At 43.5% G+C, this 13,799-nt stretch overlaps 1 protein-coding gene across 1 annotated transcript; it reads right to left on the bottom strand.

The window, feature by feature from the left end:
- Positions 1 to 1,385: 1,385 nt before the first annotated feature.
- SKP2 (S-phase kinase associated protein 2) lies at positions 1,386 to 13,763 on the bottom strand. The gene is made up of 10 exons (XM_071731779.1): positions 13,492 to 13,763; positions 12,055 to 12,386; positions 9,739 to 9,850; positions 9,312 to 9,455; positions 8,711 to 8,845; positions 6,866 to 6,964; positions 5,287 to 5,414; positions 4,359 to 4,410; positions 3,606 to 3,713; positions 1,386 to 2,747 (listed from the first exon to the last, which is right to left on the bottom strand). The coding sequence occupies exons 1-10, from the start codon at positions 13,497 to 13,499 to the stop codon at positions 2,513 to 2,515; spliced, it is 1,353 nt and encodes a 450-aa protein (XP_071587880.1). The 5' UTR covers positions 13,500 to 13,763; the 3' UTR covers positions 1,386 to 2,512.
- Positions 13,764 to 13,799: the final 36 nt, after the last annotated feature.

Here is a 13,799-nt window from a genome sequence, read left to right as displayed (position 1 = left end):
GGACAAGTTTCTTTTTTTAACTGATGACAAGTTAGTGGCAGCTCAGGGAACATTTCCTCCAATCCAGTAATTTTTTGCAATACAGTAGTTCCTTACATCTTCATTGAATGCAAGAGAAGTGTGGGCTTACACTTCTGCAAAGGGAGAAACGGAATTTACAAACAGTGCTGTGCTGCAAAGATTTTTTTCCCTTGAGGTAATTTAAGTCATAAACCTAAGGCTGCAAACATGCATTACAGTATTGAGCATCCTCCTGTCTCATATCTCTCTCCAACTTTCACAACATATACTTAGAATCATAGAATCATAGAATTGGCTGGGTTGGAAGGGACCTCAGAGATCACCAAGTCCAACCCTTGATCCACTACCACTGCAGTTCCCAGCCCATGGCACTGAGTGCCACATCCAGTCTCTTTTTAAATATCTCCAGGGATGGAGAATCCACCACACTTGATCACCCTCTCGGTAAAGAAATTCTTTCTAATGTCCAACCTAAACCTCCCCTGGCACAACTTGAGACCGTGCCCTCTTGTCTTGATGAGGGTTGCCTGGGAAAAGAGACCAGCCCCCACCTGGCTCCAACTTCCTTTCAGGGAGTTGTAGAGAGTGATGAGGTCTCCCCTGAGCCTCCTCCAGGCTGAACACCCCCATCTCCCTCAGCCTCTCCTCATAGGTTCTGTGCTGGAGTCCCTTCACCAGCCTAGTTGCCCTCCTTTGGACCTGCTCCAGGACCTCAATCTCCTTCCTGAACTGAGGGGCCCAGAACTGGACACAGTACTCAAGGTGTGGCCTTACCAGTGCTGAGTACAGGGGCAGAATCACTTCCTTGGACCTGCTGGCCATGCTGTTCCTGTTACAGGCCAGGATGCCATTGGCCTTCTTGGCTACCTGGGCACAGTGCTGGCTCCTGTTCAGCTTCCTGGCAATCCAGACTCCCAGCTCCCTTTCTGCCTGGCTGCTCTCCAATCACTCTGTTCCCAGCCTGTCCCTTTAACCCCTTTCTAAGGGGCACACGGCCATTACTGACCTACATGTTATTCATAATGTTAAGTTTAATAAAACCAAAAAACAGAATAAGAATGCTCTGTTTGCTACAAGGTAGAAAATAAATATCAAATTCTGCTGCTCATATAATCTATCCACAATAATTAATCTGTTCTGTACCACCAGGTATTTATTCCTGAACTTTTTTCTTCAGATTAAGATAGGAAACACTGCCTCTGGAACTGCCCTGCAGTAATGCTGTAGGCTAACAAACATCCATGAACAAAACAGCTGTTTGCTTATTGCACTCCTGGGGACAATAGCAGCACATTGATGATTTGCAATCAGACTACTCAAGTAACAGACTTGCTGGAACATTCGAGGCTTACACACAAGAACCCTTATGATCAGATCAAAGTTTATTAAAGTACTACTTGTTTGGTTTTTTTTGAACAGTGCTTTTCATTACTTTCAAAAAAGAACATTAGACAGTAATACTTAGTGTTAGAGATACAAGAAGTGAAATGATACGAACAAACAATTATAAGAGAAATTTAGATTGCTTGATAGCACTGAAGTACCTCTCCCTTTCTGCATTCTAACACTGCTGTCCCAGGTCTTGGTCTAAGATCTAGAGAGCCATTTGAGCCCTCCCCCTGCATGATTTTTGCCAATTTATCAGTTCCATATGAAAGATTTTTCTCTTAAAGGAAGGGAACATTTTTAAGAAGTTGTATCCAAGACCAAGACCACAGAAGCCATGTTAAGGCCTGTTAGATTTTATCAGAAAACAGCACCACATCATGAAACCAATAACCAGCCTCTACTTTTGCAGAAGCTCATTTTGAATGGGCTTTTCTGATTGCATTTTGCTAATAATGAAAAATACTAAAATTAGATGTTACCTTGTGGTCTGTTAAAGAAAAACATCATTGTAGGTCCTGTGTACTGCTTAAGTTTGAAAGCATTTAGCCGTCACCTATCTGCTTTTGTGCAGACATCCCTTATTTACCATCATCAGGTTTGGCACTTTCAGACTGTCCTCTGTCCCTTCCCAAACAGTGTGTAGCTTCTCATCTCACTGTACATCTTAAATTTAATGCTATTATTAATTTTTAATTCTGTAATCTCAGACCAGGACAATTCCTTAATATGCCTTACTAAGATATCTACTACCTCTACAAGCCATTTCAGAAGTTGTAGAGCTGGAAGTTACTCAAAAGCACCTTTAGAACACCTTAGGGCAAGAAAACCTTCATCAGAACTGCAACAGTTGCCAAAGGCTGACGGCTTAATTATGATTCTTTCATGATATTTTTCAAAACAAAACTCTCCTGTAAAAATCATTCAAGAAAAATCCTGCAGTTGCTCATGGATCAGAATTCTAAAAGGCTTTAAGTACAAAAATACTGTAAAAATACTTGAAACTACATTAAGGCATAAGACCAAGTTAGAATGCTTTTCACAATAACAGTAAGGGTACTCCAGCATTCTGCTTCACAAGGACCTTCAGTACCACAGTGGTCCATCACAGCCAGTTCATTGTACCTCTCGGGGCACTAGGGTTCCTCAGTGTCAATCTGCATTTGAAGCCCCAGATCTCATGGTTCCTTTTGCTGCCAACCGTCGGTCTTGCAATAGTTGTAAGATGTGAGCAATTGATCTTAATATCAGGAAGTGCTTCCTTGAGGATTTTTAGGGAGCTCTCAGTCACTATTCCAAATACCTGAAGAGTCTTTAATGTTGAAATTGCACCAAGTTCTCTAGAAAGAGAAACATACTAAATTAATCGTGAACCTGAACACTTTTCTGCAGTCTGTACCCAAATTACATAACTGCATTTCTACTACTTTTTTAGAAGTAAGGCACTTCTTAAACTAAGCTCCCCTTCCTACTTTTAAAATCATATCTAATTGAAATTAGTTCTCTGAACTGATAATTCAGGATACCAGCTGAATAAATTGCTTCTTACCTGCTGTCTCTCTCACACACAGCAAAACCAAACTGGTTTCTTCCCTTTGATTTTCCTGTACTTAGATACTTAGAACAAGTGGAAGGAATTGCCCCAGGTGAAATTTTACAATGTGGGTTGAAGACCTCAAGTCCCAGGTACTCCCAGTCTCAAATTGTTACAACATTTTGGGAATCAATAACCAATACTGGTACATACATGGACTATAAACAGATGAGCTAGTCAGCAAGTACTGCCAACTCTTCATTTTCCAAAGGACTAAACCTTGTTTGCTGCATGATTGAAAGCCTAATAGTGACACAATATTGGCCACTGGCAGGACTGGAACTTACAGTTGTACCTCTCAGTAATTAATATCAGAAGTATTAATGCCAATAAGGGAAGACACGATGCACATACTGAGCAGCAAGGTCCGTGAGCACAGACTGGCATCCCAGGTTCTCACTCAGACATCTCTAGTTCCAGTCTAGATTCTCAAAGGTACATGCTCAAGCAGTCAGGTTACTTTATCTCAGTTCTTTATTCCTAGTTCCTTATGCCAGTAAGTTTTTCAAAACACAACTTAAAATTCTAAACATACAATAAAGCAAGGTAAGTTAACTTAACCTCTTTATGCATAGAAAACCACAGACATTTAGAGATTACTTACACTAAGGCTGCAGGTGTTATCTGGTAACATCGGCTAAGACACAGATGTTGTAGAAAGAGGAGTCGACGGAAATACTGGAAGCACTCAGGCTTCAACACCACACTGTCACTGTACAGGAGAGCATAGGAAATAGGTTTCAGTATAAATCAGCAGTAAATTTTGTATATTTGTGATAAATACACAAATGAATTTCACCTTTTTCTACCAATGAAGTATTTTTTGCTTGATATGGAAGCAACCCATGTCTAGTGTGTGTGTTGTGGGGGGGCTATTTTTATTTTCACTGAAGGGCAAGTGAAGCAGAAGCTTCTGTGTAGGCAAATATTCTTCAGCAGAACTCAAGAAGGCAATGACTTCACAATTTTGAAATATACCTATTCACCAATTAAAAAAATTTTTTTGTACATCTACAGCCAAGTAACACACTTAGAGCTGACTTAAACCCTCTCTAGGATGCTAGGCTCATTAACTATATGCACCCAAAATGCTCCTTTCCACTCTGTGCATCAACTACCATCACTTGTTAATTCTGTATGTACAGAACATTAATGCTGGGGTAACAAAGAAATCTTCTAGTTACCTGCTCCAGATTATGTCATGACAGTTTGCAAGTCTTCTGTACATTTAGCATAGAAAATATTTTTTAGTTGTGCAGCTTCTATACAATCATTATTGCTGTATAATCAATGCATGACAATAGAATTAGCAAACCCTTAACCATAAGGATTTAAGGTCTTCTGCAGGTCTTCCTACCTCAGATCTAAATGGATAAGGTAAGGACATCTTGTCACCAGTGTTTCAACATCTGAAAAGACGTCACACAAAGTCAGTCCACCGTTCAATAACAAGACAAATTTGCTTTAGACAGGTTACTCACTTCCATATATGCTCACTACTGAAACACAACTTTGTGAAAAGGATTCACGGAGACAACATGCTGTAAGCCTACCAAGATACCTTAAAAGGATGTTTTTAACTCTCAGAAAGAGATCCATTTAATCCAAAGAAGTGTCAACAGCACCAACAACTTGGCAAACAAGTTAATTCAAACTATACTGCTGTCAAAATCTGAGATGTAGTAATGGTGAGATGCTTGAAACTCTTACACGGGGTTACAAAACACCAGAAATATTCCACACAAATACCCTATATACGTTGTTTAGGCATCTCCATTTTTACCCATATAAAGTTCCTTCCGCATGACAAAGTTATGGTTTTCCAGGTATAAACTGTGAATTCTCAGGGCCATCTTTTCATTGTCTGTAAATATCACAGAACCACCTGTGGTTCAGGTTTTGCCTGAAAGGCCACTATTATTAGCAAGGGGCTAACAAATGTGCAAGAAAATTCTGGTATTTCAGAATTCACATGCAAAAACTAAAGAAAACAATCCCTACGTTATGATGATTAGTGAACCATTCAAATTTTATGATTTATGAATTGAACTAAAATACAGCTGAATTGCTCAAACTATTTTGCAATTAATGGACTGTTGGAGAATGGCTTTAAAAGCAAGGTCACGAGCTGTAAATTATGTTGAGCTAAAGACCTTGAAGCAGCTGAATTGTTCACAAAAGAAAGAAGAGTTACGTGCATGATTCTTCAATACACATAACAGATGCCAACCAAAATATAAAGCCTGCTGCTTTCTACCATAGTGGTTTGCCACACTGCTATTTACCTCTTATTCCTAGATTCGTTCTGTATCCACTTAAATTTAATTGGGTTACTTTTTCAGTAATGTGATTGACTGCTGTTCGGACATGTGTGGGTGTGAAATCACACCAAGAGAGGTTCAGCTCATCCAACCTACACAAAAAAAAAAAAGGAAGAGTTGTTTGGAAGAATAACTGAAATAGTTTAATTTCTGGTATTATCTATTACAGTTGATACTTGTAGCACACTTATCACCAACTTCCTGTATTTATGATTACAAATTTCATTAGGAAAATAATTAAGCACTGGAGCAGGTTGCACAGCAACACTGTGGAATCTGCATTTGGATGACTTCAAGATACAACTAGAGAAAAGTCCTCATTAACCTGGCCAGAGCTCAATTTAGACCCTGCTAAGGATAAGGTGTTAAAGTGATTTCCCAAGACCACTTTTAACTGGAATGATTCGATAACATCTTAGGAAGTGAAATGGCTCTCTCTAGAGGGAGACAGGGAGACAGTTTTTCATCTTGCTTGTAGGTTTGTGACCTTAATCTGTTACTACTGAACCGATGTTCACTGTGAGAAGAAAAAGACCATCCTTTATTAGCACTGATCAGATAACCAACTAATCCTAATTAGCACAAAATACTTCATAGTTTTATAGAAGCACTGGCCATACTGTGACCTTAGCTCTCTTTACGTGCTCAATTACCTATAGCCATCACCTAACTGGCCTGTTTGTTTTTTTGTGGAGGTGTTCTAGATGTAACCAGAAGACAAAGACTCAGTGAACAGCACAACTAGAGCGTTCAGCTGGCTATCCCTATGTGAATGAAAAAAGTTTAATTGTCACTAGCATTCCTAGACTCAGGTTTTCCATCTGTGCACTGTATGGTCTGCCATTCTCAAGACTTCATGAGCCAAGCAATAGAAAGCATTATCTATCCATGAAAGGCAGAAAAAAAAAAATAAAGGCTTTGCTTTTGGTTTGATTAAAAACATGCTTTTGCAGAAGCAAAGATTAAGGAGATTGTCCAGCATCTCACAGAAAGTCAGCAGATAGATCAGGATCTAAATCCCAGACTGCCTGGGGCTCCAGTTCAGTGACTTTCTGCCAGCAGAATCAGTGGAACTGCCAATCTGAACACAGTGCTTCATAAAGTAAAAGGTTACTGAACGATTATTCCATCATAGACAGGCACAGTTTTTCTGACTTTCATGCTGTACTCAAGAGTACTACAGCAGTTCTGGGACTCTCCACTTATCAGTTTCAAAACACATACTTTGTGAGGATCACATACTGCTTTCATGAAGAAAATAAGAATCAAAGGAACACAAATGAGGTTTACCCATCAACAATACTTCCATTAAGGATGATTAAGTAAACTTGTGGAAAACTACTGAAGTACATCTTGTCTATTAAAGATGAAAAAGCCTGATGGGAAGAAACTATCAGACTATTCAGCTAACAATAAACTGTTGTTAGGCACCTAGGAATAGAAACAGGTTCAAAAAAGTACAGACAAATACAATTGGAATGCCTATGAAAAAAAAAAAAAGGATGCTTTTCCTCAGGAACAGCAAAAACTGTTTTTGTCTTACGAAAAACAGTTGATCAACATCATCTTCAGTGCTTCTGCAGAAAAGCCAGAGCATCCAGAGAGATTTAGTCGAATCAAACCAGAATTCTTAGCAAGGCTCCTGCAGAGAGAAAAAAAGAAAAAGACTCATAAAATTTAAATGTTGGAACGCTGTTTGCATTGCTAGGATGTGTGATTTTTCTCAAGAGCTAAGATCCCAGGAACAGAATTTGTTAAACATGCAGCAATACATCTAGTAAAACAACCAATCTAGAAGTCACTAAGAAGCTCAACTCTAGCCTACTGCATCACAGAAGTTTTGGAACGACATGTGCCTAATTTACATTCCTGACAAGTCTGCCTATTTATAAACTTCTACATTTGAAACTTCTACATTTGAAACAAAACAATTTATTTTCACCTCCTCCTGTTGCATCCCATTAAGTACACACCACAGCTTATTAGAGATGACTATACCTCTACAAAAGACAAAGAAATCATTTCTGAAGCCCTCCTTCCCCAAGACGGAGGTAATTCTAGAACAAAACACAAGGCCGAACAGTATCTCCCTAAATGCATTTATTTGCAAGACTAGCACAGATATGCCACTGACAAAACCTGGAAAAGCCCTTACACCCAGTATCTACATTTGTACATGAGGCAGGAAAATCACATCATTTGTGCCTGACTAGCACCCAATTTTTAATTTTTAAATCTGCTCTCATGACTTAAGGGGAGCAGGCTAATTTTACCTGACCAATACAAGCATCTACAGAGAGGGTCTTTAAAACCCCGAGGAATCTGGAAGGGGCAGAAGAGTGAGTGGTCAGTATTCACTCTTATTTCCTGATATACTCCATAAGAGCCAAGACTGGAAGTCTGCTCCTTCCTGCTACCTTTTTCGTTGGTGCTTTGCTGGTCTTGCCTCTCAGAGAGGCTCTCATTTTATCATCAGCTTGCCAAGTGCTCTGCAGGATCAAAATTCACTGGGTGTTGGGAAGAGCCGTAGATACCTCTCTTCAGTTGGTCCTGCCACAAGGAACCCTCAGACACTTAAATCTGCAATCAGCTCAATCAGATTTTGTATATATTTATTCCTCACCCCATGTGTTACTATCTCTTCCCTGTTCCTGTTTTACTTTTTCTCTCTTCCTTATTCCCCCTTTATCTGCCCTTGGCAGGGCAGAGGGTGGTAACAGAACACTTCAGTCCTCTGGTTTCTGGTTCACCCTGACCACTAAGTGGAGAAATCTGCTATTAAAAGTCAAACTATACCAGTACATTTGTGCTCTGTTTTTTTTTTTGTTTTCTTTTGGTTTATGGGGTTGGGGTTGTTTTTTTTTGGTTTTTTCCCCCTTTGGTGTGAGGAATGAATAAGAAAACTTAAAAGCACAAAGCAGGACACCTAGAGTCTCTGCCATCTGACCCATGGTCTCAGGCATCTCTACAACCACCTGACTGAACAGAGGGTTGCCTGCATACCCTTTAGTGTCTTTCCAGAAATAGAAACCTGTGTGCCAAACACAAAGTTCTCTTGGGAGCACACCTGGAAAAATAGAAGTAGCTCTGCTGTACAGCTTGGGTGCAGGAACAGCCAATGGACACAACTCCTAGAGAGATGAGCAGTTTAGTTTCTCCAGGCTCCCCCTACCATAAGGGGAAAAAAATACCATAACACCAAGAAACATGTTTCCTGCTCACCTTAGCTCATTTAGCCCACCAGCTAGCTCTCTTACGTGCCTACAATAGACCATTCCAAAAGACTTGCACAACTGGCAATTCTTACCTGCAGTCTTTCACTAGCCTGCCCAAAATGACAGTACCAAACAGAAGGTATTTTCTGGATGTTGCCAAACATGTCACTCACCTCATGATTTTGTCAGAAAGCGCTAATCCCTCCAAACTGAGGTTCTGCAGATTTTCACACAGACAAAGAATACTATGGAGGTCTTCAACAGCCACTGTGCAGTTGGACAAATCCATGTGTTGCACTCTGAGAGGTCTAAAAAAGGAAAATACACTTTTGTATTCAGCTGCACACAGGACATACTAAGCTCAGCAGGCCTGCTGCTATGCTAATAGCCAAAACTGCAGAAATCTTCAAGGTATTTATAGGATTTGTTGTAGCAGATGAAAGTATATGCTGCTCAGCTTTAATTATTTTGAGCTTCCCAGATAAAAATGCTGGAGACGCTGTCAATTCTTTGTTCTACAAGATATAAATTGACCAAAAAAAAAAAAACCAAAAAACAAAAAACCCACACTAACTTTGTTTTAAATAACTGAGAGGTGAATGCAGATCCTCTCACTTCAACACACTGATCAGATAGCCACTGATCAGCTCTTCCACACTCCAGAAACAGCACAAATGCTGCTCGTAGTAGAGATTTTAAAATGAAAAATACACAAAGAAACTGAGTTATTGAGACATGGTTTCAGAATCAAGAAACATGCCAGAAAAGCCTTACTTGCTAGTTTTAAGCAATGGATTTCCAATACATGATCTTGGGCAGCGGAATACAGTAACACCTGCAGGCAGCAATTGTCCAATCACCCCTGGCTGCAGGTTTTTACCAGTCAAGTCAAGACTCTGCCACAGAGATTCATCAAACCTAAGGCAAAGAATTTTGTTAGTGAGTTAGAGATCTATAACCACAGAAAGCTTTCAGTGTCACAAAAGACAGAAGTAAAGTTATTTAACACAATTTGCTAATATAAATGTACTGATTTTATTTACTAATTTACTATTGTATTTTTGTAATACGCGAGTCATTCTTTGGTCATACATACATATAACCCACATACAGCATAAATTAAATTACACATGAATAAACAAGATGAGAACCAGGTCATTTAACAGGCTCCAGAAGCAAAGGTTTTCTTAGCAATACTTACGAAAGTCCACGCCATCTCTTGCAAACCACAGAAGCTCTGATCAAGTCAGTTAGGGGCAAATATGCAAAGATTCCCAAAATCAATTCATCTGGAAGTGCATTCCAAGATACACCTTTAGGGAAAGAGCACATGTGTTCTAGTTAAAGCTGGTTCATTTTTGCCTGCTGACTAAGTGCCTCATTTGGTTTGTCTGTTAAAAGCACCTCTACAGATATCAGCCCACTACTTACCTTCAACTCTTCACTTTAGGAATATACTGTTCCCATATATGCCTAGGTATGACTGGCAAATCTGTAACATCTACTTAGTGAACATATTAAAGCTATGGAAAAACAATTCCTCTGAAAAAGGGACAATAATCTTTCGTCACATATTTATTTTGGAAACAGGAGCATCAGTTACTTCCTTTTATTCTTTACCTACTCCTGCTGTTGAAATGCCCATCCTTCCCTATGTATCTCATGCCCCCAGAAGGTGAGCTATGCTTTTGCATGGTACACAGAGAAAAGCAGACACTGCAAACTTCTCCTTAAAATGTGCATGCTAATTACCATGCCCTAAGAATTATCTGAAAGGAGCTGGTGTGATCTCAACTTCTGACAGGTAGATCTAAGGCTCCAGGTGGTGTTGCCTTTCACAGGGGAGATTTGGGGGAGGTGAAGCACAAAACGAACTACCTATGGCCCAGTACTCTTACTTGAAAGCAGGCTGGTCTGAGGGCATTCCTACCTTCCATATGACAGCCTACCGTCTGGAGAATTTTTGTCTTTATTTTTCATCCCGTAATCACTGTAAACACATCTTGATACTAAGAAAAGGAATCTAGCATTCTATAGCTGCTTCTTCAAAGGGGTTGTGTCTATGTATCTCTGCCAGCATCTTTCCAGCCCAGGAGCCTTACACCCTTTACTTCACCTTGCCTGTAGCTCCCTGATAGTGTCCCTTACACTGCTCACAGCTTATCTGCAACAGGAACAGAGATGCTGCCCCTGTCCTGGTTTGGGACAAGGTAGAACCCATTTTCTTTCCTGTAATTTTCCTTTCAGAGAACTCTCTTCTAAGTAGCTGCACCTGCTGAAATTATGAGCATGTTTTTCAGTCAGTATCTGCTTCTAGGACTGATAACACTCCATGTTTATAGTTAAGAGCTAGAGAATGGTATGCAGAACCAAGGCCACTGCTGGGCTCTGAAAAACATCTTGTGCTTCAGAAAAGAAAAACAAGTAAATGACTCACAACTGCAACCCTCCTTCAGGGAGAAGCAAGCCAGACAGTTGACCAAAATTGACCAAATGAAGTACTGCATTCCATATGTGTCATACTCAGTATAAATGTGAGGGATCACACTGGTCAAGTTCTATTCATCCTTGGCCAACATCCTAGGAGGATTCCATCCCAATCCATGCCCTCCTGAATTACTGCATTTCTGCATCCAGCCCCCAGCTGCCACTGACTCCAGAGGCTAAGCCTAGGACTTTTCCAGGGCTTGCCCTGCAGCCTCAGTAGTGACATGACTGTCAATGAGGGAAGGAATGTATGTATTCGTGTACATTTCATAATTTTCTTTTTCATCACTACTGTTTCATTATACCTCTGTAGTTTAGTTTCCAGCCCATAAGTCTCTGTCCCTTATTCTCTCTCCTTTCTCTACTGGGAGGGGAGAGGGGTTAATAGAGAGCACCTAACATTTCTTTAAACACGAGCTCAGGCCAGCCTTAAATGATGACAACTTCTCTAGCATACCTCAGCTTGCACTGTGAGAGAAGTAGACCTGAGCTCCTTTGGTCTCCAGGCCCAAGTATCTGACTTCTTGGATGCTTGAGTAAAAAACAACAACTAGAAAAAATTTTTTTAAAAAAAATCAAGCTCCTTGGGTTTCGAAGTTGTACCAAGGACAGCATTACCAACAGTTCACATTCACCTAGCAGCCACAGAAGCATTCTGTGAGAAGCCTTGTCCTGCTTTGTATGAGATGAAACACCTCCTGCAGCAGCTGACGTCGGCAGAGCAACAGATGCAGCTTGGGGCCTGCTGGGCTAAGGTGCCACACAAGTCCCAAGGAGCAAGAGTGGGCAGACACTGGGAAACATATCTCAAACCCTCAGCACAAAGACAGGGCTGCCAGGAGCCAAGCATGCCTTATGTGGGCCACAGTTTTGGAGGTAGACATACCTGCCCATCTTGCCCTGAAAGCCACCTGATGCAGAAGTTATATTCTACTGAGAAATAGCAATGAAGCAAAGTACTAACGACTTATGATGCCCACCCTCCATCACTACTGATGAGTGAACAAAATCTCGACTGGGATAGCAATACCTGACTCTGACTCTCGGAACAGCCGAGGCCGGCGCACAACAGCAAAGTCCTTTTCCTTCACCTTCTGCCGTTTCTGAGGAGGACAGTCTAATAACATATGCAGTTCCTGTGGTGTGTTTTCATTGTCCAGCCTGTCCTTCATAAGGCCCGCACCAGAAGCCATCTTTGAGGTCTTGCTGGAGTCCAAATCCCCGCTGGTGCTGGCCGAAACGCTGCAGCTGCTGCTGGCGGCGGCAACATTGCTGCTGCTGCTGCTGGCGGCGGCAACATTGCTGCTGCTGCTGCTGGCGGCGGCAACATTGCTGCTGCTGCTGCTGGCGGCGGCAACATAGCTGCTGCTGCTGCTGGCGGCGGCAACATTGCTGCTGCTGGCGGCGGCAACATTGCTGCTGCTGGCGGCGGCAACATTGCTGCTGCTGCTGCTGCTGGCGGCGGCAACATTGCTGCTGCTGCTGCTGCTGGCGGCGGCAACATTGCTGCTGCAGGGCACTATCTCTTGGAGGTGTTTCCTGCAGACAGAGAAAAACGTACAGGCTACGGTAGTACGGCCAGTCCCGACGCCAAGCACAAGCTGTGGTTCAGCGTAGGGAGGCATTTCGGTCACATAAACCACATCCCCCATGCCAGGGAATAACTCGAATTAAAGCGGTGGGTGCGAGGAGCACAAGCATAGACCACTGCGGAGGTATGTGCCGAGCCAGGCAGATTCACACTAACGGGGGGAAAGAGCACCTCGCTCCCGGATGGGGTGAGAGGGGGCGCTGGGGGACTGCCGAGATGAGCCGATGGTGGGAGCTGCGCTACAACTCGGCCGCCCTTGTAGATCCTCCCCTCACCCCCCGCTCGCTACCCGAACCTGACCACGGAAACCCAGCAGGGCAGGGCAGAGGCCGAGGCGAAGCAGCCCCGAGCCTGCCGGGGAGCGGGCAGAGGCGGGAGGAAAGGCCGCGCAGGCGGCCCTTGGGCACCTCAGGATCCGCCAAGGTGAGGGAAGGGGGGGAGAACAGAGGGGCGAAAGGTTTTGGGGTGGGAGAGGTAGGGATGAGGGAGGAGGGGGGGTGGTGGTGTTTGTGTGTGCGTGTCCCACCATCGGCTGCCACCCGCGGCGGGAGCGGGTCCTTGGCCGCTGCACCCCCCGACCAATCTTTCATACAGGTTTCCACCCCCAGCCCCCCTCCCTGAGCACTCGAGGGCCCCTCAAGAACCCACACCCAGAGACCTCCCGTCCCCCCAGATGCCCGTTCCCCCCGCGAGGGCCCACAGACAGCCCAGATACCAGGAGAGTTTCTCCCATCCCACCGCCGGAGACGGAGTTTCTGTGCGGTAAGTGCTCCCCGCCAGCGCGGCGCCAGTCCCCTCTTCCTCTTCCCCTCTCCCTTTTCCTTTTCCTTCCCCTTTCCCTTTTCCTTCCCCTTTCCCTCTTCCCCCTTCCCGTACCTGTTCATGGCGGCGGGGACGGAGGCACCGGCGGGAACTCCGAGGAGTCGCGCGCCGCGCTTTTTCAGCTCCACGCCGTCCCGCCGCCTGGGCGGGGCTCCCCGACCCGGCCGGAAGCCCGTCCCTGCATGTTGCAAGGCCTGTCGGGAGTTGTAGTTCGCCCTTCCCCCACCTTTTCCCCACCCGCCGCCTGGGACCGGAGGGGCCGTACCCACAGTACCCTGCGCCGCCTCCGGGGCAGGGACAACGACGACGTCAGGGGCGGGCGGGGCGGCGGCTGCTGGGGGACAAATGTCGCTGAGGGCGGT

The sequence above is a fragment of the Heliangelus exortis genome, chromosome Z (genome assembly GCF_036169615.1).
Source record: "Heliangelus exortis chromosome Z, bHelExo1.hap1, whole genome shotgun sequence".
Taxonomy (NCBI): domain Eukaryota; kingdom Metazoa; phylum Chordata; class Aves; order Apodiformes; family Trochilidae; genus Heliangelus; species Heliangelus exortis.
The sequence above is the reverse complement of the archived record's forward strand: the minus strand, read 5'-3'. Positions and strand labels throughout refer to the sequence as shown.

Bases quoted from the DNA above. Each gene is read 5' to 3' on its own strand.
- SKP2 (XM_071731779.1), bottom strand. The intron at 9,851-12,054 runs GTATTGCTATCC...CTTTCCCTAAAG, and splicing joins GTTCCGAGAGTCAGAGTCAG to GTGTATCTTGGAATGCACTT. The intron at 9,456-9,738 runs GTAAGTATTGCT...TCTTTGCCTTAG, and splicing joins AAGAGATGGCGTGGACTTTC to GTTTGATGAATCTCTGTGGC.